Source organism: Bos grunniens, chromosome 1 (genome assembly GCF_055505025.1).
Source record: "Bos grunniens cultivar Pamir isolate PY7600 chromosome 1, Bosgru_T2T1.0, whole genome shotgun sequence".
Lineage (NCBI taxonomy): Eukaryota > Metazoa > Chordata > Mammalia > Artiodactyla > Bovidae > Bos > Bos grunniens.
This window is the reverse complement of record NC_141165.1, coordinates 60,325,478-60,353,473: the sequence shown is the minus strand read 5'-3', so window position 1 is coordinate 60,353,473 and position 27,996 is coordinate 60,325,478. Positions and strand designations below refer to the sequence as shown.

At 41.1% G+C, this 27,996-nt stretch overlaps 1 protein-coding gene, 1 long non-coding RNA gene and 1 other non-coding gene across 29 annotated transcripts in view; 2 read left to right on the top strand and 1 right to left on the bottom strand.

Moving 5' to 3' along the window:
• Positions 1–104: 104 nt before the first annotated feature.
• Positions 105–27,090, bottom strand: LOC147379515 (uncharacterized). The gene is made up of 3 exons (XR_015161409.1): positions 26,796–27,090; positions 3,095–3,309; positions 105–367 (listed from the first exon to the last, which is right to left on the bottom strand). It is a non-coding gene; the product is annotated as an uncharacterized LOC147379515 (long non-coding RNA).
• TRNAK-CUU (transfer RNA lysine (anticodon CUU)) lies at positions 7,491–7,563 on the top strand. Its single transcript has one exon. It is a non-coding gene; the product is annotated as a tRNA-Lys (tRNA).
• PHC3 (polyhomeotic homolog 3) overlaps positions 26,572–27,996 on the top strand; it is an 84,257-nt gene continuing 82,832 nt past the window's right edge. For 23 of the 27 annotated variants that reach the window (XR_015161352.1, XR_015161351.1, XR_015161344.1 and 20 more), the window contains exon 1: positions 26,572–26,603. Coding sequence is in view for 8 of the 27 variants with exons in the window: in XM_086393911.1 (XP_086250037.1) it covers positions 26,590–26,603 (14 nt within the window). In the remaining 19 variants the exon portion in view is untranslated. Of the gene's footprint in view, positions 26,604–26,970; positions 27,181–27,996 lie in introns of those variants that run through there. The other 4 variants (XR_015161360.1, XM_086393859.1, XM_086393838.1 and 1 more) reach the window with 1 other exon arrangement.

Genomic DNA, 27,996 nt, shown 5'->3' with positions numbered 1-27,996 from the left:
AAGCAGAGGAGTCAGCAAAATAAATGAATAAATGAGGTAAACCCAAACATGTACTTAATGAAAGTTACTGAATAGCCAAAGAGGTCTGAGAAATCTCAACATAATTAACTCCTATGGGGTTTATTGGTGCAGTCACTATGCTCTCTCCTTCTTTTTAAGAAAGTTACAATCCAGATAGGATATCAGGACATATACCAATGAAGAGAAGAACAAGGCAGATGGGAAACTCTGCACCAGTAAATGACAAAGAATGATTATAACAGCTCTTGAGTGCTACCTCGTCTTCTTCAGGAACCAGAAGAATCCACTTCTGTCTGGCTTGACTGAACAGCACAAAGTTGACTAGTAAATGACAGGTTGAAAAAGCCTGCATCAAAAAAAAAAAAAAAAAAATACAAACTTTTGGGACTTCGCTCGTGGTCCAGTGGCTAGAACTCTGTGTTTCCAATGCAGGGGATCCAGGTGCAATCCCTGGTCAGGGAACTAGATCCCACATGCTTCGACTAAGACTTGGCACAGTCAAATAAATAAATACTGAAAAAAAAACTTTAAGAACAACAAAAATATACAGCCTTCTTTTAGAAGTATCAGTTTAATGATGTTGGCATACCAAGTATGCTGTCCCTAACAATAATCAACCATTAAATGTAAGCTACCCTCCAATTTGAAAAGGCAAACCTGTTTTTGAGGATGGCATTTCCAATTGAAAATGTAAGTTTATCTAATAAATTCTTCCCAATCCAGCAGCTCAGCACCCCAGCACTGGCTTCCTTCAATAACTGAGTTCTGTCTCAGTCTCTGGAGTAAATTCCTCTCCCCTACAAGGTTGCCAACCCCTCTCCCCTCTCACGGAGGACTAGCTCATTTTCTCTACCACCTCCACCTATTTCTCACTGGACTCAAATCTTTTCATATCGAATTTCTGCTGACCTTGAATTAAACCGCATCCTATTTTGGGCCACAGAGAAATCAAGGGAAAAAGCAGAGCTCATAGCCTGTAATGATTTTGGGCTGCTTAATCACATGTACAATGTCAAAGGGAACAGCACTTCAGAGATAAAGCTGTCTGTTAGCTTACCTTCACACTGTGCTTATCACCCTAAGACTTAGGCATGAGGTATTTTACTGAATTGGTATGGCTCCCCATCCTGGATAATAACAAATTATGAATCAATCCATGTTATTCTTCAGTCATTCAGTCGTGTCTGACTCTTTGTGACCCCATGGACTGCAGCACTCCAGGCTTCTCTGTCCTTCACTATCTCCTGCAGTTTGCTCAGATTCATGTCCACTGAGTCAGTGATGCCATCAAACCATTGCATCCTCTGTCAGCCTCGTCTCCTCCTGCTCTCAACCTTTCCCAGCATCAAGGTCTTTTCCAATGAGCTGGCTTTTCACAATAGGTGGACAAAGTATCGGAGCTTCAGCTTCAGCATCAGTCCTTTCAGTGAATATTCAGAGTTGATTTCCTTTAGGATTGACTGGTTTTATCTCCTTGCTGTCCAAGGGATTCTCTAGAGTCTTCTCCAGCACCACAGTTCGAAAGCATCAGTTCTTCAGCACTCAGCCTTTTTTATGGTCCAACTCTCACATCTGTACATGACTACTGGAAAAACCATAGCTTTGACTAGATAAACCTTTGTTGGCAAAGTGATGTCTCTACTTTTTAATATGCTGTCTAGGTTTGTCATAGCTTTTCTTCCAAGGAGCAAGCATCTTTTAATTTCATGGCTGCAATCACCATCCACAGTGATTTTTGAGCCCAAGAAAATAAGATCACAGACTTTTGAAGCAAAGTGACCATCTTGCCTAGGTGCCTCAAGAGCAGGAATCTTATCTTCCAAGTTCTTTTTGGCACTGAGAAAATTGTTGGTATTCCACAAACATTAAATTATATTGAAATAATTTTCTGTTGGTTTATGTCCACTTAGATACAAGATTAACCTTAGTGTCAGAGGAAGGAAGCTGATGACACCAAACAAGCAGAGCAAGTCTTTATTTCAGCTTTGCCTTGTTAAAGCTATGACCTGAAAAGTTAGTTCAACTTGCTGAGCGATCTGTTTACTCAAGTCAAACAGGACTCCTAAGAAAGTGAGTCTCCTTTTACCAACATGGAATCTTCCAACAAGAACCATGGGATGGTAGAATTAACTAGCTGGGAGTTACTTTGGCTTCTCAAACTCTGATAAACATAAAAATTAGGCCTGGGGTTTTGTTAAAATGCACATTCTGATATAAAATGTCTGATGCTGCTGGTCTCCCTGAGAGCAGCTTGAAGAGCAAAAAATCTAAGCCTCGTTTTACAAATGAACTCCAAAGTATGGAAATGGCAATGATTTGTATCATTGTTCCAATGTTTTCCATTCTTAAGCATAACATGAATTTGAAACAAGGACTGGTTTCTGGCGGATGAGGAAAAGAAAATTAACTTCACAAAATTCTTAGTTTTTATTTCTTTTCTCTTTGTTTTCCATGATCTAATCACATGCTAAAATGTTGTCTGGATTCATTGTTATTAGAGAATCACTATAATCTACACATAATCTATTCTTATCATAATCCATTAACAGGCTCACTGTGTCCCAGTAGGTGCAAGACCATGTTCTGAATATCCTATCATTCTGTTCAGCCACCTTTTCTATTTTACCTCTGTCAAACAATTCCAGGTGAGATGGTTATGTTCTGCAACACTGTTCAACCTGAGGCTAGATTATTCCATCTTCTTCCTCTACCTAGTAACTGGAAAGCAAGCTTGCGATAAGAGAAACAGGATCTCTTTCTCTACTCTCTTTTTTTTTCTTTTTTTCTTCCTCTTTTCATTTTCGGCCATGCCGCATGAGGCACAGGATCTTCGTCCCCCTACCAAGGATTGAAGCCCGTGCCCACTGCAGTGGAAGCCTTAACCACTGGAGCTCCAGGGAAGTCCCTCTTTCTCTACTTTCTGACTCAGTGATTTAAAAACTACAGCTCAAAGTTCCCTTGAGGGATAGTTTAATTTACTGGGTTCTCAGGAGAATTCTACAAATCTTCTTTATCCTTTTAGCAGGATTTTAAAACTTTCAATAGTAATATTAAGAAATAGTTAAATATGTACCTTGAAAGTGAAAGCTAGTCACGCAGGCATGTCCAACTCTTTGTGATCCCATGGACTGCAGCCTGCCAGGCTCATCTGTCCATAGAGTTCTCCAGGCAAGAACACTGGAGTGGGTAGCCATTCCTTTCTCCATGGGATCTTCCTGACCCAGGGATTGAACCCAGGTCTCCCTTGTTGCAGGCAGATTCTTTACTGTCTGAGCCACCAGGGAAGCCCTGAAATATGTATGTGTACTAATTATTAGTTCTCTGGTATCTCCATTCCTTTATAAAAACAAGTAGAGGGTCACTAGCAATTGTCCACAGGAAAGAAGGTACTTATCACTTTGAGCCTCTCACCCTGAGCCTCTAGGGAAAAACAGAATGAAACTTTAAACCTAATAGCTTCTTATTTTAAAAATGAATTATATAAAAACACAAATAATATCAGGAAACATCTATTGCATGTCCACTAGGTACAAAGCTCTAAATGTCATATAATAAATGTAAATGCAAATTTTGCCCCTGGCTCTAGCTACGGTACTCTCCTTAGGAAGTTCACACACAAACCTGTGACAAATAACAATTCAAGATTACATAAAAATCCAAAGCAATAGGGCAGTACAAAACAAATTGCTAATTTGTGGAAGAGCAAATAATAGCTATAGAATTCAGAGAAAGGAGTGATTATGCCCAACTAAGGTGGAAAAAAATTTTTTTTAAATCTCTGATAGCAGTTATCTGAGAAGATAAGACTGGTATGAAACAGAGGTAGTTGTCTTTCATTGGGAGAGGACTTTATCAAGGCCTAACTGAAAAAATGCTTTATCGAGGACTAACTGAAAAAAATCCTTTGTAAAGCTGTAAAGTCATAATGTAATTTCAAAGAGACCTGGGATCCTCTGGCAAATTAACATGAGATAGGCCACAGGCCTTTTAGTCTTTTAAGCTCTGCGTTTCCTGGAAAATGGAAAATGAGAGGGTTCATGATCTCTGTACAGAATTCCATGGACTGTATAGTCCATGGGGTCGCAAAGAATCGACGACTGAGCGACTTTCACTTCACTTCATGATCTCCGAGTCCCATTCCAGTCTAAGACTGTAAGATTCTGGGACCCCTTGGAAACTTCTGGGACCCCTGAAAAACTTACTAGACTGTGACATCATGTATTGACATAAAACTTTCCCAGCACCTAACAAAGTCTATGGGACTTGGTATTTGGAAGTTGACGGTAGGATTCTCAAATCAGCTTTTCATTCATTGAACATGTTTGCTTAGGGTTTACTAGGTCATGGTCCCCTCTGAGACATGCAGGTAGGAATGCAAAAAATCTTGCCCTCAAGGAGCTCACCTTAACAAATATGTGTCAATATTTACTTAAAAACACATATTCTCTGTCATCTCTTCCACTCCTGTAAATCTATTTTATTTCAAAATAAAAATTTAGAAAGTGTAAACCAAAAAAACAAACAAAATTCCACACATGACAACCTGCTCCAGGATTCTTGCCTGGAAAATTCCATGAACAGAGGAGCCTGGTGGTCCATTGCGTTGCAAAGAGTCGGATATGACCACATACACATTCAGATGTATAAGTAACTCTCATAACTAAAAAAGACAATTCAGTTTCTCTTTGTGAGCAAAGAGTTCCCCACAACTCAGTAGGGAAAATAATAGTTTTGAGGGGTAGGGGGTTGGAGTTAATTTGTTTTAACAGATGATGCTGAAAAAATTGAATATCTATACACGAAAGAATGAAGTTGGACTTGTATCTAAACCATTTAGAAAACTTAGCTCAAAATAGATCAAAGATTTACGTATAAGAACTAAAATTATAAAACTCTTAGAAAGAAACACAGTAGTAAATCTTTGTGACCTTAGATTAGGTAAGGGATTCTTAGATTGTCACCAAAACTACAACTAGCAAAAGAAAAGGTAAATTGAACTTCATCAAAATTAAAAATGCTGGTATTTCTTAAGGATACATCCAGAAAGTGAAAAGTCTTCTCACAGAATGGGAGATATTTGCAAATCAGATGTCTGATAAGGCAGTGCAGTGGTAAACAATTTGCCTGCTAATGCAGGAGACTCAAGAGGTTTGACCCCTGGCTGGGGAAGATCTCCTGGAGTAGGAAATGACAACCCACTCCAGTATTCTTGCCTGGAAAATTCCATGAACAGAGGAACCTGGTGGTCCATCCCATTACAAAGAGTCAGATACGACCACACACACATTCAGATATGTAAGTAACTCTTATAACTAAAAATACAATTCAGTTTCTCTTTGTGAGCAAAGAATTTAAATACATTTCTGCAAAGAAGACATAAAAATGGCCATAAAAACCATGAAAAATATTTATTATTAGTCATTAGGGAAGGGCAGCTCAATCACTTCATACTTACTAGGTTGATGGTAACCAAAAGACAGATGATAACAAGTGTTGGAGAGAATGTGCAGAAATTGGCACCTTCATACGTTGCTGGTGGGAATGCAAAGAAGTGCAACTTTGGAAAACAGTTTGACATTTTCTCAAGATGTTAAACATAAAGTTACCATAAGATCCGGCAATTCCTTTGCTAGTTATATAACTAAGAGAACTTGGTTATAACCATAAAAACATATGTCTACACAAAAACTAGTTCACAAATGTTCATATAAGCATTATTCAGAGTAGCTAAATTGTGAAATCAGACCAAATGTCCATTATAGTTGAAGAATGGATAAACAAAACGTGGTACATCCCTAAAACAGTTGCAAAAGAGTCCGACATAATTTACAATTAAACAACAGCAATAAAAAGGAATGAAGTACTGAGACACCTGACAATGTGGATAAACCTTGAAAACACTAAGCTATGCAAAAAGAGGCCAGACACAAAAGGCTACATATTGTATGGTTCCATTTATGTTAAATGTCCAGAACAGACCAATCTATATAGACAGGAAGAGATTAATGGTTGCTAGAAGTTGGAGGAAATGGGAAATGGGCAATGATTGCTTAATGGTCTTGGAGTTTCTTCTGGGGTGATGAAAATGTCCTGGAATTACAGACTAGTGATGATTACATGACATTGTGAACATACACTTTGTTATATGCTTTAAACAGATGAATTTTATGTGAATTATATCTTAATTAAAAGCAAATACCTGCTAAGTATTATTAGAGGGGCTTTCCCAATGGCTCAGCAGATAAAAAATCCACCTGCATTGCAGGAGACACGGATTTGATCCCTGGGTCAGGAAGATGCCCTGGAGGAAGGCATGGCAACCCACTCCAGTATTCTTACCAGGAAAATCCCATGGACAGAGGAACTTGGCAGGCTGCAGTCCATGGTGCTGCAAAGAGTTGGACACAACTGAAGCGACTGAGCACGGCACATACAAGTATAATTAGAGGATTATAAATAGACTACTGTGAGAGTCTTGGGGAGGCTGCGAAGCCCAAAGGAAGAAAAGGTTGAGCAGAATCTGAAGAAGAATGCTGATGACTACAGTAGGTGGAGAGGGTCAGCACGGAAGAGGCCAGAGTAAGTATCTCACAGGTGGACTTCAGTTCCAAAGCTAATCCTGCCACTTAGTAGCAGTATGACCTTAGACAGGTACTTAATCCCACTAAAATGTGTATCCTCATCGGCAAAATGGAGTATAATACCTGCTTCATGGGTTTGTTGTACAAATTAGGTATGTACAGCAAACCCATATATACAGTGCTTGCTGTATGTAAGCACTCAGTAGGGAAGTTGGTCCTCTATATCTTCAGGTTCTGAATCCACAGATTCAACCAACTATAGATATTTTATATATATATATATAAGCTAAGTCACTTCAGTTGTATCCGACTCTGTGCGACCCCATAGATGGCAGCCCACCAGGCTCCCCCATCCCTGGGATTCTCCAGACAAGAACACTGGAGTGGGTTGCCATTTCCTTCTCCAATGCATGAAAGGGAAAAGTGAAAGTGAAGTCGCTCAGTCGTGTCTGACTCTTCGCGACCCCACGGACTACAGCCTACCAGGCTCCTCCGCCCATGGGATTTTCCAGGCAAGAGTACTGGAGTGGGGTGCCATTACCTTCTCCGATATATATATATATATATATATATATAGAGAGAGAGAGAGAGAGAGAGAGAGAGAGAGAGTGTGTTCCAAAAACCAAAACTTGAATTTGCTGTGCTCTGGCAGCTATTTCATAGCATTTACACTGTCTTTACAACTATTTACATAACATTTACATTGCATTAGGTATTAAAAGTAATCTAGACATGATTTAAACTATACAGAATGATGCACATAGGTTATATGGAAATATTACACCATTTTACAGAATGAGGATCCACAGGTTTTGGTATTCAAGAGGGTGCTAGAACCTATCCCCCATGGATACCGAGCAACAACTATATTTAATAAGTGTAGGGAATTCCCTAGCGGTCCAGTGGTTAGGAATCCACACTCTTATTGTGGACGACCCAGGTTCAATTCCTGGCTGGGGAGCTAAAATCCCAGAAGCCACGCATTGTGGCAGAACAAAACAAAAAACAAAAAAACCCCAACCAACCAAACCAAAAATCCCCCAAAACACAAGTGAAGCCTTCTCTTTCTTTCTTCAACCTCCCCTTATTTCTTTTTTAGGTGGATTAATGTTGAGTGTCATGGTAGGGCAGTGAAAAGGCCTAGCTTGAGTCTGACTGTCAGAAAATTTAATGAGGCTTAAATATAAAGGCAGTTGGAAGCAGAGGAAGGTGTTTCAGAGTCCGAAAATAAAGATTCTGCAAGCCAAGAAAGGTACTTTGGATTTAGTCCTGGGATTTAGTCTTTTTTTTTTTTTACAGAAAAACCTATTTATTTGGATGCTTTATTATTTTTTTTACTTTCACTTTCATAACTTACTTTATTATTTTTTTTAATTTAATTTTATTTTTTAACTTTACAATATTGTATTGGTTTTGCCATATATCGAAATGAATCTGCCACAGGCATACATGCGTTCCCCATCCCAAACCCTCCTCCCTCCCTGGGATTTAGTCTTAAATCACCTGAAATTTTAGGGAGAAAAGGAATGTGAAGACAAGATGCAAGCAGAGGGAAGAATGGCTCAGAAGAGACAAAAATAGTACCTCTGGGACCTCAGGAAAGGACACAGATTTTTAATTTCATTAAGTAAAACCAATGTCTATATCTTAGAGGCACTTGATGTGGTCTATTTGCCAGAAATGATTTTCTAATGATTATTCCATGACTTCCTCTTTTAATTGCTTGATTCAGGAAGCATTTTGATAAAAGTGAAGTTGCTCAGTCATGTCCGACACTTTGCGGCCCAATGGACTGTAGCCTACCAGGCTTCTCCATCCGTGGGATATTCCAGGCAAGAGCACCGGAATGGGTTGCCATTTCCTTCTCCATCAAATCCAAGTCTCTCACATTGCAGGGAGACGCTTTATCCTCTGAGCCACCAGGGAAGCCCTAAAGTGAAAGTGAAGTTGCTCAATGCTTCCCTGGTGGCTCAGTAAGTAAAGAATCCGCCTGGCAATGAGGGAGACCTGGGTTCATTCCCTGGGTTGGGAAGATCCCCTGGAGAAGGAAATGGTAATCCACTTCAGTATTCCTGCCTGGAGAATCCCATGGACAGAGGAGCCTGGCAGGCTATGCAAAGAATCAGACATGACTTAGCGACTAAACCACCACCAGCACCAAACCTTAGCTGATTCCAGCAAAAGAAGGTGCTTGTTTATTGTAGGGAGCAGTGCCACACCAGTCTAAGCAATCCATGGCAAAACTGAAAGCCGTTATATAACTTGCTCTGTGTTTATTTCCCTTTCAGAGATTAAATGAGAACAAATTTAACCTAACTGACTTCAAAATCTTATGAAAATAAGTAAACGTTTCAAAGCTGTTTGAAGTACTCTCCATCAATGGAGAGTATCTTTTAAATCCAAAATTTCATTCTGTGTAATAACTAAACAGTGAATTTTTATTCTTTTCCTGAATGAATTTTTAGTGTTCCCCCTCTAATCACAACTTTGAATATTTCTACAACAGCAACAAAAAACCTGAATTCTTATTCTGAAAAAAGTCCTTGCAGTATACTGCAGTAAGAGTGAAACTCAAACATTATATGGTGCCTTGCAGTTATAAAACACTTTGAAAAATATAACCACATTTAGATTAATCTATTTCTCCCAATAAATTCATCTGGTAAATATTACTGTCATCCCTGTTGTAGGGATGATGAGCTTGGTGTTCAGGGAGGTTAAATGAATTGGCTAAGAGCATCCAACTAGAAATGGGAAGGGTCACTGAATAAACTCAGTTTCTTAACTCCTAATTTCAGACTCTGCCCATCTTCCTGCATTAAACTTTACAAAAAATTCACACACACAGATGTGGTTATATATTTCATCTGGAAATTTTAATTGGGAAATGAACAGTCATAATATCTAAATTAGGTTAGAAGTGTATTAATTATGGTTTTTATTTTGTATATTTTATGATGCTTTGCTATCTTGGTGGCCTTAGTGATGAAGGGGAGGATTTCCCTCCCAGGGCTTTGATCTCTGGAAATTATCCTAGAGCTAGCAAACAACTTCCCCTGTGAACGTGCCTTTCCTCTGGAAACCATCCAACCCAAAACCCATATCCCCCAAATCCTCCTTTATTTCTCATATATGAAGCCAATATCTCCCCTGTTCCAAATCACCCCCGGGCTAGGTACTGGAAAATTAGAGACCACCCCTATAGAGCAGAGCCTGCCAAAACTATTTTAACTATCCAATCCCAAATTCACTCAGACTTTTGTACACTGTCCCACCCATTTGTTCCTGCAGAAACCAAAATAAAGTCTCTGGGCTATGCTTTCTCTTTCACTCCTTCTGCCTCCAGACCGACTCTGGTGCTTCCCCATGTGGCCCTGCACGGTGCGGCATGCCGCCTGCTCTTGAACACTGTAAATAATAAACTCTTCTTTTAAAAGCAATTGTCCTTGTGTCTGTCACCTTACCATATTTGATTAAAACAAATCCCAGGTAGGAATCCAGACAAGTACAATTGAAAAATGTAGGGAGCTAGGGGCACTAACTCTTGGGCTATTGAAAATCTGTGTATAACTTTACAGTTGGCTTCTGTATCCACATCCACAGATTTAACCAACTGTATACCATGCAAGAACTGTAATACGCATTTACTGAAAAAAAGAATCCGTGTATAAGTGGACCTGCATAGTTCAAGCTCATGATGTTCAAAGGCCAACTGTATGGTATTGTTTCTTAACTAAGAATAAAGAAAGAACTGAAGAAAAAGAGAAAACAATGCTCTATCCATCATGGATAGGAAATGAAAGAACAAATACACTTTTTTTCAGTGTGTTACTTATATGTTTATTTCAATATATTTATTGAGAGCTCACTACATGCCTGGCATTGTGCAAGGCACTGAATATACAGTAATGAACAAAACAGGTTTGTTCCCTGTCCTTGTAAGACTCAATTTAGAGGAAAAAAGTAGGCCCCCCCCAAAAAAAGTAAACAAACATACAATTACAAACTGTGGTACTTGCTTCAAGGGAAATAAATATTGTGTGGGAAGAACCCTATAAATTGATCTGGAAAAATCTATCCAAGGAAATGACATTTATGCAGAGGATTAAAGGGAAACAAGGAACTAGCTTTGCAAAGTATGGGAAAGAACATTCCAGGATTGTATGGAAGGTCGTGAGCTAAGCAAAGTTTGGCATCTTTGAGGAACTGGAAGAAGTCATGTACACTGATGTGGCAGGATATACTGCTAAGTGCAGAAGAGCATATATAATCCAATACCATTTTTGACAAGAGACATATACATATATGCATGTCAGGACAAAGAAAATTAAGAAGAATATAAAATAGGCTGTAAATAATGATTATTTTTGGAAAGAGTGGATTTCAGTGGATTTTCACTTTCTTTCTATTTCATATATATTTCTGCACTATTTAGATTTTTGGAAATTTTGTATTCATGATTTGATACTGCAACCATGAAATTAAAAGACGCTTACTCCTTGGAAGGAAAGTTATGACCAACCTAGACAACATATTCAAAAGCAGAGACATTACTTTGCCAACAAAGATCTGTCTAGTCAAGGCTATGGTTTTTCCAGTGGTCATGTATGGATGTGAGAGTTGGACTGTGAAGAAGGCTGAGAGCCGAAGAATTGATGCTTTTGAACTGTGGTGTTGGAGAAGACTCTTGAGAGTCCCTTGGACTGCAAGGAGATCCAACCAGTCCATTCTGAAGGAGATCAGCCCTGGGATTTCTTTGGAAGGAATGATGCTAAAGCTGAAACTCCAGTACTTTGGCCACCTCATGCAAAGAGTTGACTCATTGGAAAAGTCTCTGTTGCTCCGGAGTTCACTCAGACTCACGTCCATTGAGTCAGTGATGCCATCCAGACATCTCATCCTCTGTCCCCTTCTCCTCCTGCCCCCAATCCGTCCCAGCATCAGAGTCTTTTCCAATGAGTCAACTCTTCGCATGAGTTGGCCAAAGTACTGGAGTTTCAGCTTTAGCATCATTCCTTCCAAAGAAATCCCAGGGCTGATCTCCTTCAGAATGGACTGGTTGGATCTCCTTGCAGTCCAAGGGACTCTCAAGAGTCTTCTCCAACTCCACAGTTCAAAAGCATCAATTCTTTGGCTCTCAGCTTTCTTCACAGTCCAACTCTCACATCCATACATGACCACTGGAAAAAACATAGCCTTGATTAGACGGACCTTTGTTGGCAAAGTAATGTCTCTGCTTTTGAATATGCTATGTTGGTCATAACTTTTCTTCCAAGGAGTGAGCGTCTTTTAATTTCATGCCTGCAGTCACCATCTGCAGTGATTTTGGAGCCCAAAGAAATAAAGTCTGACACTGTTTCCACTGTTTCCCCATCTATTTCCCATGAAGTGATGGGACTAGGTGCCATGATCTTAGTTTTCTGAACGTTGAGCTTTAAGTCAACTTTTTCACTCTCCTCTTTCACTTTCATCAAGAGGCTTTTGAGTTCCTCTTCACTTTCTGCCATAAGGGTGGTGTCATCTGCATATCTGAGGTTATTGATATTTCTCCCAGCAATCTTGATTCCATCTTGTGCTTCTTCCAGTCCAGCATTTCTCATGATGTACTCTGCATAGAAGTTAAATAAGCAGGGTGACAATATACAGCCTTGACATACTCCTTTTCCTATTTGGAACCAGTCTGTTGTTCCATTTCCAGTTCTAACTGATGAGTCCTGACCTGCATATAGGTTTCTCAAGAGGCCAGTCAGGTGGTCTGGTATACCCGTCTCTTTCAGAATTTTCCACAGTTTGTTGTGATCCACCCAGTCAAAGGCTTTGGCATAGTCAATAAAGCAGAAATAGATGTTTTTCTGGAACTCTCTTGCTTTTTCGATGATCCAGTGGATGTTGGCAATTTGATCTCTGGTTCCTCTGCCTTTTCTAAAACAGTAGTAGATATAACGGTCATCTGAGTTAAATTCACCCATTCCAATCCATTTTGGTTCACTGATTCCTAGAATGTCGACATTCACTCTTGGCATCTCCTGTTTGACTACTTCCAATTTGCCTTGATTCATGGACCTGACATTCCAGGTTCCTATGCAATATTGCTCTTTACAGCATCGGACCTTGCTTCTATCACCAGTCACATCCACAACTGGGTATTGTTTTTGCTTTGGCTCCATCCCTTCATTCTTTCTGGAGTTATTTCTCCACTGATCTCCAGTAGCATATTGGGCACCTACCGACCTGGGAAGATCCTCTTTCAGTATTCTATCATTTTGCCTTTTCATACTGTTCATGGGGTTCTCAAGGCAAGAATACTGAAGTGGTTTGCCATTCCCTTCTCCAGTGGACCACATTCTGTCAGACCTCTCCACCATGACTCCACCATTTTCAGTGGCCCCACAGGGCATGGCTTAGTTTCATTGAGTTAGACCAGGGTGTGGTCCATGTGATTAGATTGACTAGTTTTCTGTGATTATGCTTGCAGTGTATCTGCCCTCTGATGCCCTCTCGAAACACTTACTGTCTTATTTGGGTTTCTCTTACCTTGGACGTGGGGTATCTCTTCACGGCTGCTCCAGCAAAGCAAAGCTGCTGCTCCTTACCTTGGACGAGGGATATCTCCTCACCGCTGCCCCTCCTGACCTTGAACGTGGAGTGGCTCCTCTTGGCCCTCCTGCACCTGCGCAGCCACCATTCCTTTGTCTCCTTAGGTAGGTTTATTCCTAGATACTTAATTATTTTTGTTGCAGTGGTGAATGGGATTGATTCCTTAATTTCTCTTTCTGATTTTCATTGTTAGTACATAGAAATGCAAGTGATTTCTGTGTATTGATTTTGTATCCTGTGACTTTGCTAAATTCACTGATTAGCTCTATCTAGTAATTTTCTGATACTATCTTTAAGGTTTTCTATTTAGAGTATCATGTCATCTGCAAACAGTAAGAGCTTTACTACTTCTTTTCCCATCTGGATTCCTTTTATTTCTTTTTCTTCTCTGATTGCTGTAGCTAGGACTTCCAAAACTATGTTGAATAATAGTGGTGAAAGTGGACACCCTTGTCTTGTTCCTGATCTAAGGGGGAATGCTTTCAGTTTTTCACCATTGAGAATAATGTTTGCTGTAGGCTTATTTTATATGACCTTTACTATGTTGAGGAAGGTTCCTTCTATGCCCATTTTTGAAGCATTTTAACCATAAATGGGTGCTGAATTTTGTCAAAGGCTTTTTCTGTATCTGTTGAGTTGTCATTGGAGAAGGCAATGGCACCCCACTCCAGTACTCTTGCCTGGAGAATCTCATGAATGGAGGAGCCTGGTAGTCTGCAGTCCATGGGGTCACTAAGAGTCAGACATGACTGAGTGATTTCACTTTCACTTTTCACTTTCATAAATTGAAGAAGGAAATGGCAACCCACTCCAGTGTTCTTGCCTGGAGAATCCCAGGAAGAGGGGAGCCTGGTTGGCTTCCGTCTATGGGGTCGCAGAGAGTCGGACATGACTGAAGCGACTTAGCAGCAGCAGCAGCAGCAGCAGCACTGAATGGTCGTCATATGGTTTTTATCTTTCAATTTGTTACTATGGTCTATCACATTGATTGACTTGCATATATTGAAGAATCCTTGCATTCCTGGAATAAACCCAACTTGATCATAGTGTATGAGCTTTTTGATGTGTTCCTGAATTCTGTTTGCTAAAATTTTGTTGAGGATTTTTGCATCTATGTTCATCAGTGATATTGGCCTGTAGTTTTCTTTTTCTGTGTTGTCTTTGGTTTTGGTATCAGGGTGATGGTGGCCTCATAGAATGAGTTTGGAAGTGTTCCTTCCTCTGCAATTTTTTTGAAAGAGTTTTAGAAGGATATGCATTAACTCTTCTCTAAATATTTGATAGAATTCTGTGAAGCTATCTGGTCCTGAGCTTTTCTTTTTGGGGAGATTTTTGATCACAGCTTCAATTTTATGCTTGTAATTGGGTTGTTCATAATTTCTATTTCTTCCTGGTTTAGTCTTGGAAGATTGAACTTTTCTCAGAATCTGTCCATTCCTCCCAGGTTATCCATTTTATTACCACATAGTTGTTCATAATAGTCTCTTATAATCCTTTGTATTTCTGCATTGTCTGTTGTAACCTCTACTTTTTCAGTTCTAATTTTGTTGATTTGATTCTTCTCTCTTTTGTTCTTGATGAGTCTGGCTAAAGGTTTGTCCATTTTGTTTATCTTCTCAAAGAACCAGCTTTTAGTTTTATTCATCTTTACTATTGTTTCATTTCTTTTTCAGTTATTTCTGCTTGGATCTTTATGATTTCTTTCCTTCTACTAATTTTGGGGTCTTTTGTTCTTCTTTTTCAGTTGTTTTAGGTGTAAAGTTAGGTTGTCTATTTGATGTTTTTCTTGTTTCTTGAGGTAGGGTTGTATTGCTATAAACTTCCCTCTTAGAACTGCTTTTGCTGCATCCCATAGGTTTTGAGTTGTCATGTTTTCATTTTCATTTGTTTCTAGAAATATTTTGATTTCCCTTTTGATTTCTTCAGTAACCTGTTGGTTATTTAGAAAAATATTATTTAATCTCCATGTGTTTGTGTTTCTTACAGTTTTTTTTTTGTTGTTGTAATTGATATCTAGTCTCATAGCATAGTGGTTGGAGAAGATGCTTGATATGATTTCAATTTTCTTCAATTTACTGAGGTTTGATTTATGACCCAAGATTTTGGTCTATCTTGGAGAATGTTCCATGTGCACTTGAGAAGAAAGTGTATTCTTCTGCATTTGGATGGAATGTCCTGAAGATATCAAAGAGATCCATCTCATCTAATGTATCATTTAATACTTGTGTTTCCTTATTAATTTTCTGTTTTGATGATCTGGCCATTACTGTGGGGTGTTAAAGTCTCCTCCTATTATTGTGTTACTGTCAATTTCTCCTTTTATGTCTGTTAGTGTTTGTCTTATATATTGAGGTGCTCCTATGTTGGGTGCATAGATATTTACAATTGTTATCTCTTCCTCTTGGATTGACCCCTTGATTATTATGTAGTGTCCTTCCTTATCTCTTATAATCTTTAAGGTCTATTTTGTCTGATATAAAGATTGCTGCTACTACTACTACTACTACTAAGTCGCTTCAGTCGTGTCCGACTCTGTGCAACCCCATAGACGGCAGCCCACCAGGCTCCCCTATCCCTGGGATTCTCCAGGCAAGAACAGCTGAAAGATCAGCTGTTAAGTGTATGGGGTTTCCTTTGTATGCTACTTGTTGCTTCTCCCTTGCTGCTTCTAATATTGTTTCTTTGTGTTTAGTCTTTGCTAGTTTGATTAGTATATGTCTTGGTGTGTTTCTCCTTGGGTTTATCCTGTATGGTACTCTTTGTGCCTCTTGGACTTGATTGACTATTTCCTTCTCCATGTTGGGGAAATTTTCAACTATAATCTCTTCAAAAATTTTCTCATACCCTTTCTTTTTCTTTTCTTCTTCTGGGACCTGTATAATTTGAATGTTGGTGCATTTGATATTGTCCCAGAGGTCTCTGAGACTATCCTCAGTTCTTTTCATTCTTTTTATTCTGCTCTTCAAAAGTTATTTCCACCATTTTATCTTTCAGCTCACTGATTCATTCTTCTGCTTCAGATATTCTGCTATTGATTCCTTCTAGAGTTTTTAAAATTTCAGTAATTGTGTTGTTTGTCTCTGTATGTTTATTCTTTAATTGTCCTAGGTCTTTGTTAATTGATTCTTGCATTTTCTCCATTTTGTTTTCAAGATTTTTTTTATCATCTTTACTATCATTATTCTGAATTCTTTTTCAGGTAGTTTGCCTATTTCCTCTTCATTTACTTGGATTTCTGTGTTTCTAGTTTGTTCCTTCATTTGTATACTATTTCTCTTCCTTTTCATTATTTTTTTAACTAATTGTGTTTGAGGTCTCCTTTTCCCAGGCTTCAAGGTTGAATTCTTTCTTCCTTTTGGTTTCTGCCTTCCTAAGGTTGGTCCAGTGGTTTGTGTAAGCTTTGTTTTGTGTGTGTGTGTGTGTGTGTGTAAGCTTCGAATAGGGTGAGATTTGTGCTGAGTTTTTGTTTGTTTGTTTTTCCTCTGATAGGCAAGGCTAAGTGAGCTGGTAATCCTGTCTGCTGAAGACTGGGTTTGTATTTTTGTTTCCTTCATTGTTTACATGAGGCATCCTACACAGGGTGATACTGGCGGTTGGGTGATGCCAGGTCTTGTATTCAAATGGTTTCTTTTGTGTGAGTTCTATTTGATATTCCCTAGGGTTAGTTCGCTGGTAGTCTAAGGTCTTGGAGTAAGTGCTCCCACTCCAAAGGCTCAGGGCTTGATCTCTTATAGCTCTGTGGGTGAGAAATACAGGTCTCATTGTACCTCCAGTACAGGTCTCATTGGCTAAAAACACCATGTCAGCAGTTCTGTGTTCCTTTCTGAAGGCTCTCTGTCTTTAAAGACAGTGATGTTACACATCTATGATCCTGCCTCTCTAGCCTGCTCCAATAAAGGCTATATTTTGAAGAGGGAGCTGATGGCATTGCCAGAGGTCACACAGCTAGTTAGTGGCAAAATCAGGATTCAAATCTAAGTTTGTCTAACTCTACCACTCTACTTATAAAAACTCTTTCAAGCTGCCACAATGCTAATACAGCATAAAAGCTGGAAAAGAATGGAAATGAAAGTCAATAGCTGCTTCAAATACATATCAAGTACCTACATGCTTCAAGTAAGGCTTTTTGGCACAAGGTAGGCAACTCCAGGACTGGGTGGATAGGAGACCAGAGTTCAAATTCTGCTATTACCATGGATTCTTCCCCCATGGGGCATGTGACAGCGAATGTCCCTTCAAGCTTTAAAGGTCCCTGTCTCTATGATTTATCATCTAGGTAAATATAGAGGACCAGGAACAGTGTCCAGAGAAGGCAATGGCATCCCACTCCAGTTCTCTTGCCTGGAAAATCCCATGGACGGAGGAGCCCGGTAGGCTGCAGTCCATGGGGTCGCTAAGAGTCAGACACGACTGAGCGACTTCACTTTCACTTTTCCCTTTCATGCATTGGAGAAGGAAATGGCAACCCACTCCAGTGTTCTTGCCTGGAGAATCCCAGGGATGGGAAGCCTGGTGGACTGCCGTTTATGGGGTCACACAGAGTCGGACACGACTGAAGTGACTTAGCAGCAGCAGCAGCAGGAACAGAGGTATACAAGATTGATAGCATTGATTAACACACCAATTATTGTAAGAATAGATGAAAGGTGGCAGGACTAGACTCTTTTCTCAGTTTCAATACTATTTGCTTTATTCACTAAAGTATTTGGTTTTAGGATGTTATTTTCCAGGAAAAGCAAGAACAAGTCCATACAGTGTGCCGTTCCAGTCTACTAGAATGTAGGATGTACTAGAATTTTAGGCTTTATTCATGCAAATATTGAAGCATTCAGTCCCACAACAAGTATTTAAAACCTACTGAGTATTTAGGCAAGACCAGGTGAAGGAAGATCTTGATAAAAATTTCAAAAAGTAAAAGAGGGACTTCCCTGGTGGTCCAATGATTAAGAATTCAAGTGCCAATGCAAGGGACATGGGTTCGATTCCTGGTCCAGGCAGATTCTTCATGCCACAGGGCAACAAAGCATGTGTGTTACAATTATTGAGCCTGCATGCTCTAGAGATCATGCTCTGCAAGAAGAGAAGCCATGGCAATAAGCCCACACTCCCACAGAGAGTAGGGCCTGCTCACCACAACTAGAGAAAGCCTGTACACAACAACAGAGACACAGAGCAGGAACAAATAAATAAAAAAACTTTTTAAAAGAGGACTTTTTTAGACTTTACATTTGGGTTTTTAAGACTGTATGACAATCTTGAAGGTGTTGTTCCTCTTTTTTTCACATTATAAAACTAAAACCTTCAGTACTTTACATTCAGATCTGTTGCTGCTGCATCACTTCAGTCGTGTCTGACTCTGTGTTGACCCCATAGACAGCAGCCCACCAGGCTCCTCCGTCCATGGGATTTTCTAGGCAAAATTACTGGAGTGGGGTGCCATTGCCTTCTCCGATTCAGGTCTGTACCAGTATTCAAATCTGAGTCAGTCCATCTTCTGTGTCATATTAGGAAAGCAATCATAGTGTAGTTGGGGTGTTGGACAATGTATATGCCATATTAACTACTGAGAAAGGGCCCAGCACAAGGTGATCAGTGATTTAGAACATAGGTCAGCATTCTTTTTCTGCCAAGTGAACCATTGTAGTGTCTATTGCAATTGCTCACCTCTGCCCTTGCAACGCAAAAGTTGCTGTAGACAGTACATAAATGAATGAGCATTGCTGTGTTCCAATAAGGCCTTATTTATGGATACTGAAACACAAATTTCACATAATTCTCACTTGTCACAAAACATTATTCTTCCTTTCATATTTTTTTTCTATTGTTAGAAAACATAAAAACCATTCTTAGCTTGACAGCTATACAAAAACAAGCAGCAGGTTGGGTTTGGCCCATGGGCTTGTGTTAGTCAGTCGGGGCTGCTATGATAAATACCATAGTCTGAGCGGTTTAAACAACAAAGAATTCTTTCTCACAGTTCCAGAGAGCGGGAAGTCCAGGTTCAAGGTGCTGGCAGGTTCAATGTGGTGTCTGGTGAGAAACTTCTTCCTGGTTTGCAGACAATGGCCACCTTGTTGCTGTATCCTCACGTGGTGGAAAGAGATTATCTCTCTCATCTTTCTTCTTCCAAGAGCACTAAATCCCATTTATAGAGGTTCAACTCTGATGACCTACTTACCTCCCAAAGTCTCCAAATGCTATCACACTGGGGGTTATGGCTTCAACGTTTGAATGTTGGGGGAACACAAGTATTCAGTCTATAGCAATTTGTGAGAGGAGCTCCAACATTCCTGAAGTGGTCAGTGATTGCTCTTCTCTGTAGGCCAGTGGGACCTGCAGCCACTGAACAGAGAAACCTAAATGAAATAGTAGTAATTGGATCCTAGCATAGCAGGGGCCAAGTGGCAGCACACCACTGCCAAAGACAAAGATGGGCATGGTCACCGTGGCGGACAGCAGAATCAAAGCAGCAAGCAGAACGGTCTGGCTTGTGCGGACCTAAGTCATTGGCTAGTTGATCATGGTATTCCTAGAAGTGAAATAGACAGAAAACCCACTAAATTCCTACTGAAACAGTATCAACAGAAAAGTTCTAGGTCAAGTAAAGAGAAGTCTAACCTGAATCATAAAAAGAGAGTCATATCCCTTCCAACATTTCCCAGACTTGAGACAGTTTACAGACCTCAGAATCCCTCAGGTAAAGGGGAGGCTATATCCCCCAGAGAAATGACACTGGTACACCATCAAAATGTATACAGAAAATCTTTCTCCAGACTTCACCAAAGGGACTTCAAATCTTTTTAGTAGGGAAACTGTGCACTGAGAAAAAATAAAATAATCAGACCGTTTGGGAACTAATGGACACTGGCTCTGAACTGAATTCCAGGAGATCAAACATCACTGTGGTACACTGTCTTGGAAGGGGCTTATGGAAGTCAGGTGATGGATTGAGTTTTATCTCAAGTCTGTCTCACAGTGGGGACACTGGGTCCCCAAGCCCATTCTGTGATTATCCTCCAGTCCCGGAATTAATAATTAGAATAGATACACTGAGCACCTCACAGAGTCCCCACGTTGGTTCCCTGACCTGCGGAATGAGGGCTAGTATGGTGGGAAAGATCAAGTGGAAACCTCTAGAAATGCTTCTACTTAGGAAAATAGTAAACCAAAAGCAACACTGAATTCCTGGAGGAACTGCAGAGATAAGTGCCACCACATTTCCATTCAAAAAGGCCTGTTTGGCCTGTGCAGAAGGCAGACGGATTTTGGAGAATGACAGTGGATTATTGTAAGCTAAACCAGGTGGTAACTCCAATTGCAGCCGCTCTGCCAGATGTGGTTTTATTGGTTGAGCAAATTAATACATCCCCTGGTACCTGGTGCAGCTATCAATCTGACAAATGTTTTTTCCTTTGATATCTGTTAGCAAAGACCACCAGAAGCAGTTTGTTTTCAGCTGGAAAGGCCAGCAGTACATCTTCACAGCCCTACATCAGGGCTAAATCAATTCTCCAGCCTGTGTCATAACTAGCTTGCAAGAATCTTTAAAAAATTAATTAATTATTTATTTATTTAGCTGTGCCAGGTCTTGTTGCCAGGATCTTCTATCTTTATTGCAGCATGTGGGATCTAGTTCCCTGACTGGGATCAAACCTGGACCCCCCGTGTTGGGAGCACAGAATATTAACCACTGGATGACCAGGGAAGTCTTGAGCCCACAGTTCATAAGAATCTTGATCACCTTTGTCTTTCACATCATATCACATTGGTCTTTTACATTGATGACACCATGCTGATTGGATGTGGTGAGCAAAAAGTAGCAACAACTCTAGACTTTTTGGTAAGACATTTGTGTGTCAGGGGGTGGAAAATAAATCTGACAAAAATTCAGTGACATTTCTTTTATGTCAGTGAAATTTCTAGGAGGTCCAGTGGTGTGGACCATGTTGAGATATCCCTTCTAAAGTGAAGAATAAAATGTTGCATCTGCTCCCCACCCTTACCCCTCTGTGGCTCAGAGGTAAAGAATCCATCTGCAAGGCAGGAGCCGCAGGGGACATGGTACAATCCCTGGGAAGATCCCTTGGAGGAGGGCATGGCAACCCACTCCAGTCTTCTTGCCTGGAGAATCCGATGGACAGAAGAGCCTGGAGGGCTATAGTCCATGGGATTGCTAAGAGTTAGACATAACTGAAGCAAGCCTTCAGCAGGCCCTATGGGTAAATCACAGCAAGCGATTAGGATTTTGGAACAAAGCTCTATCATCCTCTGCAGATAGCTGCCCTTTTGAGAAACAGCTCTTGGCCTGCTCCTTGACCTTTGTTGTTGGTTCAGTTGCTGAGTGGTGTCCGAATCTTTGTGACCCCATGAACTACAGCACACCAGGCTTCTCTGTCCTTCACTATCTCCCAGAGTTGGCTAAAACTTATGTCCATTGAGTCAGTGATGCCATCCAACCATTTCATCCTCTGTCTCCCCCTTCTCCTCCTGCCTTCAATCTTTCCTAGCATCAGGATCTTTTCTAATGAGTCAGCTCTTCACATCAGGTGGCCAAAGTATTGGAGCTTCAGCTTTAGCATCACTCTTTCCAATGAATATTCAGGGTTGATTTTCTTTAGGATTGACTGGCTTGATCTCCCTGCTATCCAAGGGACTCTCAAGAGTCTTCTCCAGCACCACAGTTCGAGAGTTTAAATTCTTCGGGGTTCAGCCTTGTTATGGTCCAACTCTTACATCCATACATGACTACTGGAAAAACCATGGCTTTGACTATACAGACCTTTGCTGGCAAAGTGATGTCTCTGCTTTTTAACATGCTGTCTATGTTTGTCATAGGTAGTCTTCCAAGGAGCAAGCGTCTGTTAATTTCGTGGCTGCAGTCACCATCCACAGTGATTTTGGAACCCAAGAAAATGAAATCTGACACTGTGTCTACATTTTCCCCATCTATTTGCCATGAAGTGATAGGACCGGAGGCCATGATCTTAGTTTTTTTAACATTGAGTTCTAAGCCAGCTTTTTCAGTCTCCTTTTTCATCTCCATCAAGAAGCTCTTTATTTTCTCTTCATTTTATGCCATTAAAGTGGAATCATCTGCACGTCTAAGGTTATTGATATTTCTCCCAGCAATCTAGATTCCGGCTTGTGATTCATCCAGCCCGGTATTTTGCATGATGTGCTCTGCATATAAGTTAAATAAGCAGGGTGACAATATATAACCTTGATATACTCCTTTCCCAGTTTTGAACCAGTCTGTTGTTCCATGTCTGGTTCTAATTGTTGCTTCTTGTCCTGCATACAGGTTTCTCAGGAGGTAGGAAGATGGTCTGGTATTCCCATCTCTTTAAGAATATTCCACAGTTTGTTGTGATCCACACAGTCAAAGGCTTTGGCATAGTCAATGAAGCAGAAGGAAATGTTTTTCTGGAATTTCCTTGCTTTTTCTATGATCCAGCATATGTCGGCAATTTGATCTTTGGTTCCTCTGTCTTTTTTAAATCTAGTTTGTACATCTGGAAGTTCTCAGTTCACATACTGCTGAAACCTGGTTTGAAGAATTTATTTGACCTTAGTGAGACTGATCGCTTAATTATGGGTCACCAAATTACCATGGAATTTGAGCTGCCCATTATGAACTGAGTATCATCTGGTCTATCAAGCCGTAAAGCTGAATGTGCATAGCAATATCCTACCCATCAAATGGAGTGGATTATACATGTTAGTGAGACAGGCTGGGACTTGGGACCCTTTGCTGCAGTGCTGCAATGCTCGTACTTGGACACACATCTCCTCAAGCCACAAAACACAAAGAAACTGTATGGGACTAAAAATAACTGTGTGCACATTAAGATAAATTGTGGACCAAAAGATACAAAGAGACGAAAAAACCTGATTGCCACACTTTTGAAGAGCCTGGAGCAATAACAGGGTGTCGGAAGAAAAATCACACCCTTGCACACAACACCACCTAAGGGATAGGCAAACCACCTAAGCCCTTGACCCTTGAACACACCCCTGATGCTGCTGCTCTTGTTCTGTATAAGGAACAAGCTTGCCCCCCTCACTGGGAGCAAGCAAGCAAGGGAATCTGTTGTTTGTTCTCACTTCCCCCTGCTGCAGCAGAGGCCCCAATAAAGCCTCACCTGACTTTCTTGTCTGGCCTCTAGTCAATTTCTATTGATTGAGGAAGGCCAAGAACCCCGGTCAGTAACAACAGGGCTGAACAGGTGTTGAAGCCACAAGTGAGTTACATGAAGTGGGCCGAATTCCCATGGTCCCCAGTCTTGCTCCTCTGCCTTCTCTCTCCACCATGTAAGGATACAGTGAGAAGGTGGCTGCCTGTAAACCAGGAAGAGGGACCTCACCAGATACTGAATCTGCTTGCACCTTGATCCTGGACTTCCCAGTCTCCAGGACTGTGGGAAAAAAAGTTCATTTAAGCCATCCAGTGCATGGTCTCTGTCATAACAGCCCAAACTAAGACAGAAATAGTAGTTTGCCAATGCTCGATCTAGTGTTCAGACCAGCACTGTCCAAAAGAACTTTCTGTAATGATAGAAATGTTTTATATTTGCATGGTACCATACAGTTGCCACTAGCCACATATATCTATTGCACTTGATGTGTTACTAGTACAACTAAGGAACCAAAATTTTAATCTATCCCTCCTTTTCATTCCTGGAGCCTTTTACCATTTCTCTAGGGATTAATAGAGTTTTCCAATTAGTTTCCAGGTCTCCGGTTTCACTTACCTCCAAAGCATCCTTGCTAGAGGGATTTTTCTAAAATTATATAGGATGCTAGCACTTCTCCAAAGCAACACTTCCTGGAAACTTTAGAAAGTTTCAAGTTCTATTAGCATGACATAAATCTTTTCCATAAGAAATCACCAAGAGGTAAAACACCTTCCTCTGTTTCATCAGATAAGTGTTGGTAAGTTTCTTGAGAGTAGTCCTGTATTATACCTTGTCTCCTCTAACACTTCACACAGTGGCTTTCTGAATGATGCAGTGAAGAAAACTTGACTTTGGCCATGGAAAACTTAAGTTAGAACCCCAAGTCTGGAACTCCATTCTAGCAGTCACCATAGTTATTTAATCACCTTGACCTCACTATATTTCTGTGATAAATGAAAATGATAACTAGTATTGTTGTGAAGATCAAATGAGTTTGTGGAAATCCTCTGCCTTCAGTAAAAGGCTAGACAAATACTAGTTGTTGTTATAATAAATGTTGGGTTTGAAATGTTTCTAAAAAAGTAGTACTGGGAATTCTCTGGTGCTCTAGTGGTTAGGACTTGGTCCTTTCACTTCTGGGCCCAGGTTTGATCCCTGGTTGGAGAACTAAGATCTTGCAAGCCACTGGGTGTGGCCCAAAAAAAAAAAAAAAGAAAAGCAGTACTGGCCTGACTTTATCCAATATGTATTATGACTTTTAAGGCCAATCTGCATGAGATGACAATACAGATACAGGCCTTGGATGTTCAAAGAAAGAGGGATGAAAAGGAACAATTTTGGCATATTTTTTCCAAACATTCCTTTGGATTATGCATTTTTCATGTTTAGGTCTAAGACTGCTTTTTAAAAAAAATTAAAAATTTTTATTTATTTGGCTGCACTAGGTCTTAGTTGCGGCATGGGGGATCTTTACCTGTGGCATGCAAACTTAGTTGCTCTATGTGGGATCTAGTTCCCAGACCAGGGATTAAACCTGGGCTGCCTGCATTATGAGTGCAGACTCTTAGTCCCTGGACTACCAGGGAAGTCCTTAAGACTGCTTTCTTCAGTTTTGTTTTGATGAATGAAAATTTCAGCAATACCAATAGACAGTCAACTTGTTTTTTGGCCACACAGCATGCAGGATCTTAATTCTGCTGTGATGAGGGATTGAACTCGCACCCCTTGTACTGGAAGTGCACAGTCTTAACCACTGGACTGCCAGGGAAATCCCAACAGTTGATTCTTGGGAATTATATGGCAATGGCATCATCTGAGCAAATCAGAAAAGAAAGATGAAGTAGTAATATCTTATTTTTAAGCATCTACAGGGAATTTTCAAAGGGGACTTTCTCAGTGAGTTCTCCTAGGGGTTGTAGGAAGGGTTTTGCTTTCAGATAAGAAAATAAGATAGAGAAACAAGGTTATCATACAGGGAGATGTGGCAAAGGGACAATTTAGCCGACATTGAAAGTGATCTTTTCCTTCCCCTAGGGACATCCTGATCACAGGATTTGTAAGATTAAGCATATTTTCATTAGACCATATTACACTTTGTGTTGAATTTATATCAGTAATTAATTTCTCAGGTTTTTGTTTTTTTTTTTTTTTTTGCCATTGCAGTGCAGCATGTAGAACCCTAGTTCCACCACGGATGAAATCTTGGCCCCTTGCATTGGAAGGACCAAATCTTAACCTTTGGACCACCAGGGAAGTTCCTCATTTCTCAGTTTTGAAATGTGACTCCACCATCTTAAAAAGTGCAAAAAGAAGGCATTATTTGTGTTCAAAATGCTTTATTTGGTGAAGGGCAGTGAAGATTTATTATTCCTTGAATTTAAATTTCCACAGCACTTAATGGATCTATGTCAGAACACTTAGATTGTGTGCCTCTCTCTGTAAAAGACAGATTAAGACTTGTTGGAAGACAGGGACTTGGTTCACTCATCTTCACACATTTGTCTCATCCTGCTTCAGATTAGTTGCCACGTGTGTAGAATACAGTAAATTATCTTAGCAAACTGGTGGCTATTCCCGCTTGTTCTCTCTGCGGTATGCAAACTTGTAATCGCCATTAAGCGGTCAGTAAATTCATGTCAAAGAAGTGGGTGATATACATAGGGTAATATGATAATACCTTAACTGTCTACCGCATGGGCATCCAGAACTCTATCTCTGAGCCCAAGACAGGGCCCGCTGGTTCTATCCCCAAATTGCCATGCGCCCCAGGCAACAAGCCCTGCAGCTACCATGGCATTTCCTTTCACTCTGAGACCTCAGCATCCAATTCTCGCGTCATTCTCTTCCATCTCCCTCTTTGAAGTTTGCACAAGCTTTGGTACATTTTAGATATTCATAAAATTTGTCATTTAACAGTCTAATCAGAACTTTTCATATATCGGTTAGACACCCCTCCCCAGTAGGAAGAAGATCCTAGAAAAAGCGAGGGGGTGCACGTGAGACACTGACACCTAAATCGGCAAAACCTGGTCACTTCCCCGAGCCAGCAAGCCTTCAGGGAGGAGGAACTGGGAGACGAAGGCCCCACGTGACCTCGGGGGCCCGAGGCTGAGCCGACCCCGCCCCTCCTCCCTCTTCTGCCGCGGCCGCCGCTGCCGCCGCCGCCGCCGCCGGGGGGCGCATGCGCAGCCCATGTTAGTGATGGAGGAGAGAAGATGGCGGAAGCGGAGTGAGTGACTTGCTGGTGACTGATGTCGTAACTGGGGGGCGAGAGGGGGCAGCGACAAGTCCCCCCAAGGGGAAAGCTCAGGGCTCTTTCGCGGGCAGTGCGGGGAAAGGGGGACGCGAGAGCTTCCTTATCGTGGAGGAGCCTGCTTGGCCCTTCTCGGGGGACGGAGCCGAACTGTAAGGGTCCAGTTACCTCCAGGCGGGAGCGCCCCTTCCGCCGTCTGGTCCCGGATCTGCGGGGCCCTGTGCGCAGGGTCCTTCCTCGGACCCCTACCGCCGGGGTCTTCTGGAAGATGAGCCCGGGTGGGCCCCTCAGAGGCTGTCATCCCTGCAAGTGGGCCCCGCGGGCAGCGTTGTGACGGCCGCCCGCACCGGGGGCCCGCGGAGGCAGGGTAGGGCTGGGCGGGCACTGCCAGGCCTCCTTCACGCTCGCCTCCTTCCCGCCCCGGCGCCACCCCACTGCGCCTCCGTGGGAGAGCCCGAGACGTGGGGCTGCTCACTCCCTCCCTCGGCAGGCTCGGAGGAGGTGTCTCAGCGGCGGGGGCTATGGCGTGTTTGGCGAGGTTGAAAACACCCTGGTAGGAAAGATCTTTCTTTCCCTCGGGTCTCTGGCTGCAGTGTAGTTGCCGCCCTAGAGGGCCACATTCTTGTGTGGCGGTGTGATGGTATGCTTAGTTAGCGAGTCAAACTTGTGTTTCCTGGGTAGGCCGCTTGTGCAGCGGAACTGCCGTTTGTGTTTTGCAGGCAATATACAAGGCTAGTCGGTGGAGTTAGCAAAATTGTTCTTTTGTGCCAGGTCTCCAGATGCAGTTTAATGATTTGGCCAGTTCTACCCACCGATGTTTAGACTTGTGTCTAGATTTTGGATTCTCTGTGACCATATTTAGTTACTGAACTGCTTACTGCAGGGTTTGAGGAGATGGTTGAGCAGAACAGCACTGTACAAGGACCAGAATTAAAGCTGGCTTTTTGCATATCATTGATGCGTGGTTCAGAAGTGTTATGACAGGTAGCAATTTGGTAAAAAGTTTATCTACCACCATACCTGTATGATATTGTATTGTTAACATATGCTGCTGTGATTTGATGAATGGAAAGGAGTTTGCAAAACTAATAAACCGCTCCCCAACCCTCCCCCACAGTAAAAAACCCCAGAGAAGTCTAAAAGTGTGTGAGTCATTTATTAATCAAAAAGATTAGTAAGACTTGGCTCCCCACTTTTTTTCCTTTCGCGTTTCCTCTTATAAATCGGGCTTTTAAAAACATTTGATTCCTCACAGAGCAATCATACTCTTATGATTATACATATAAATACTGTTTATATATGTGATATAAAAAACAAAGAAAATTTGTAGGTAAAAGGACACTATGTGGAAATAGTGCACGTATACACA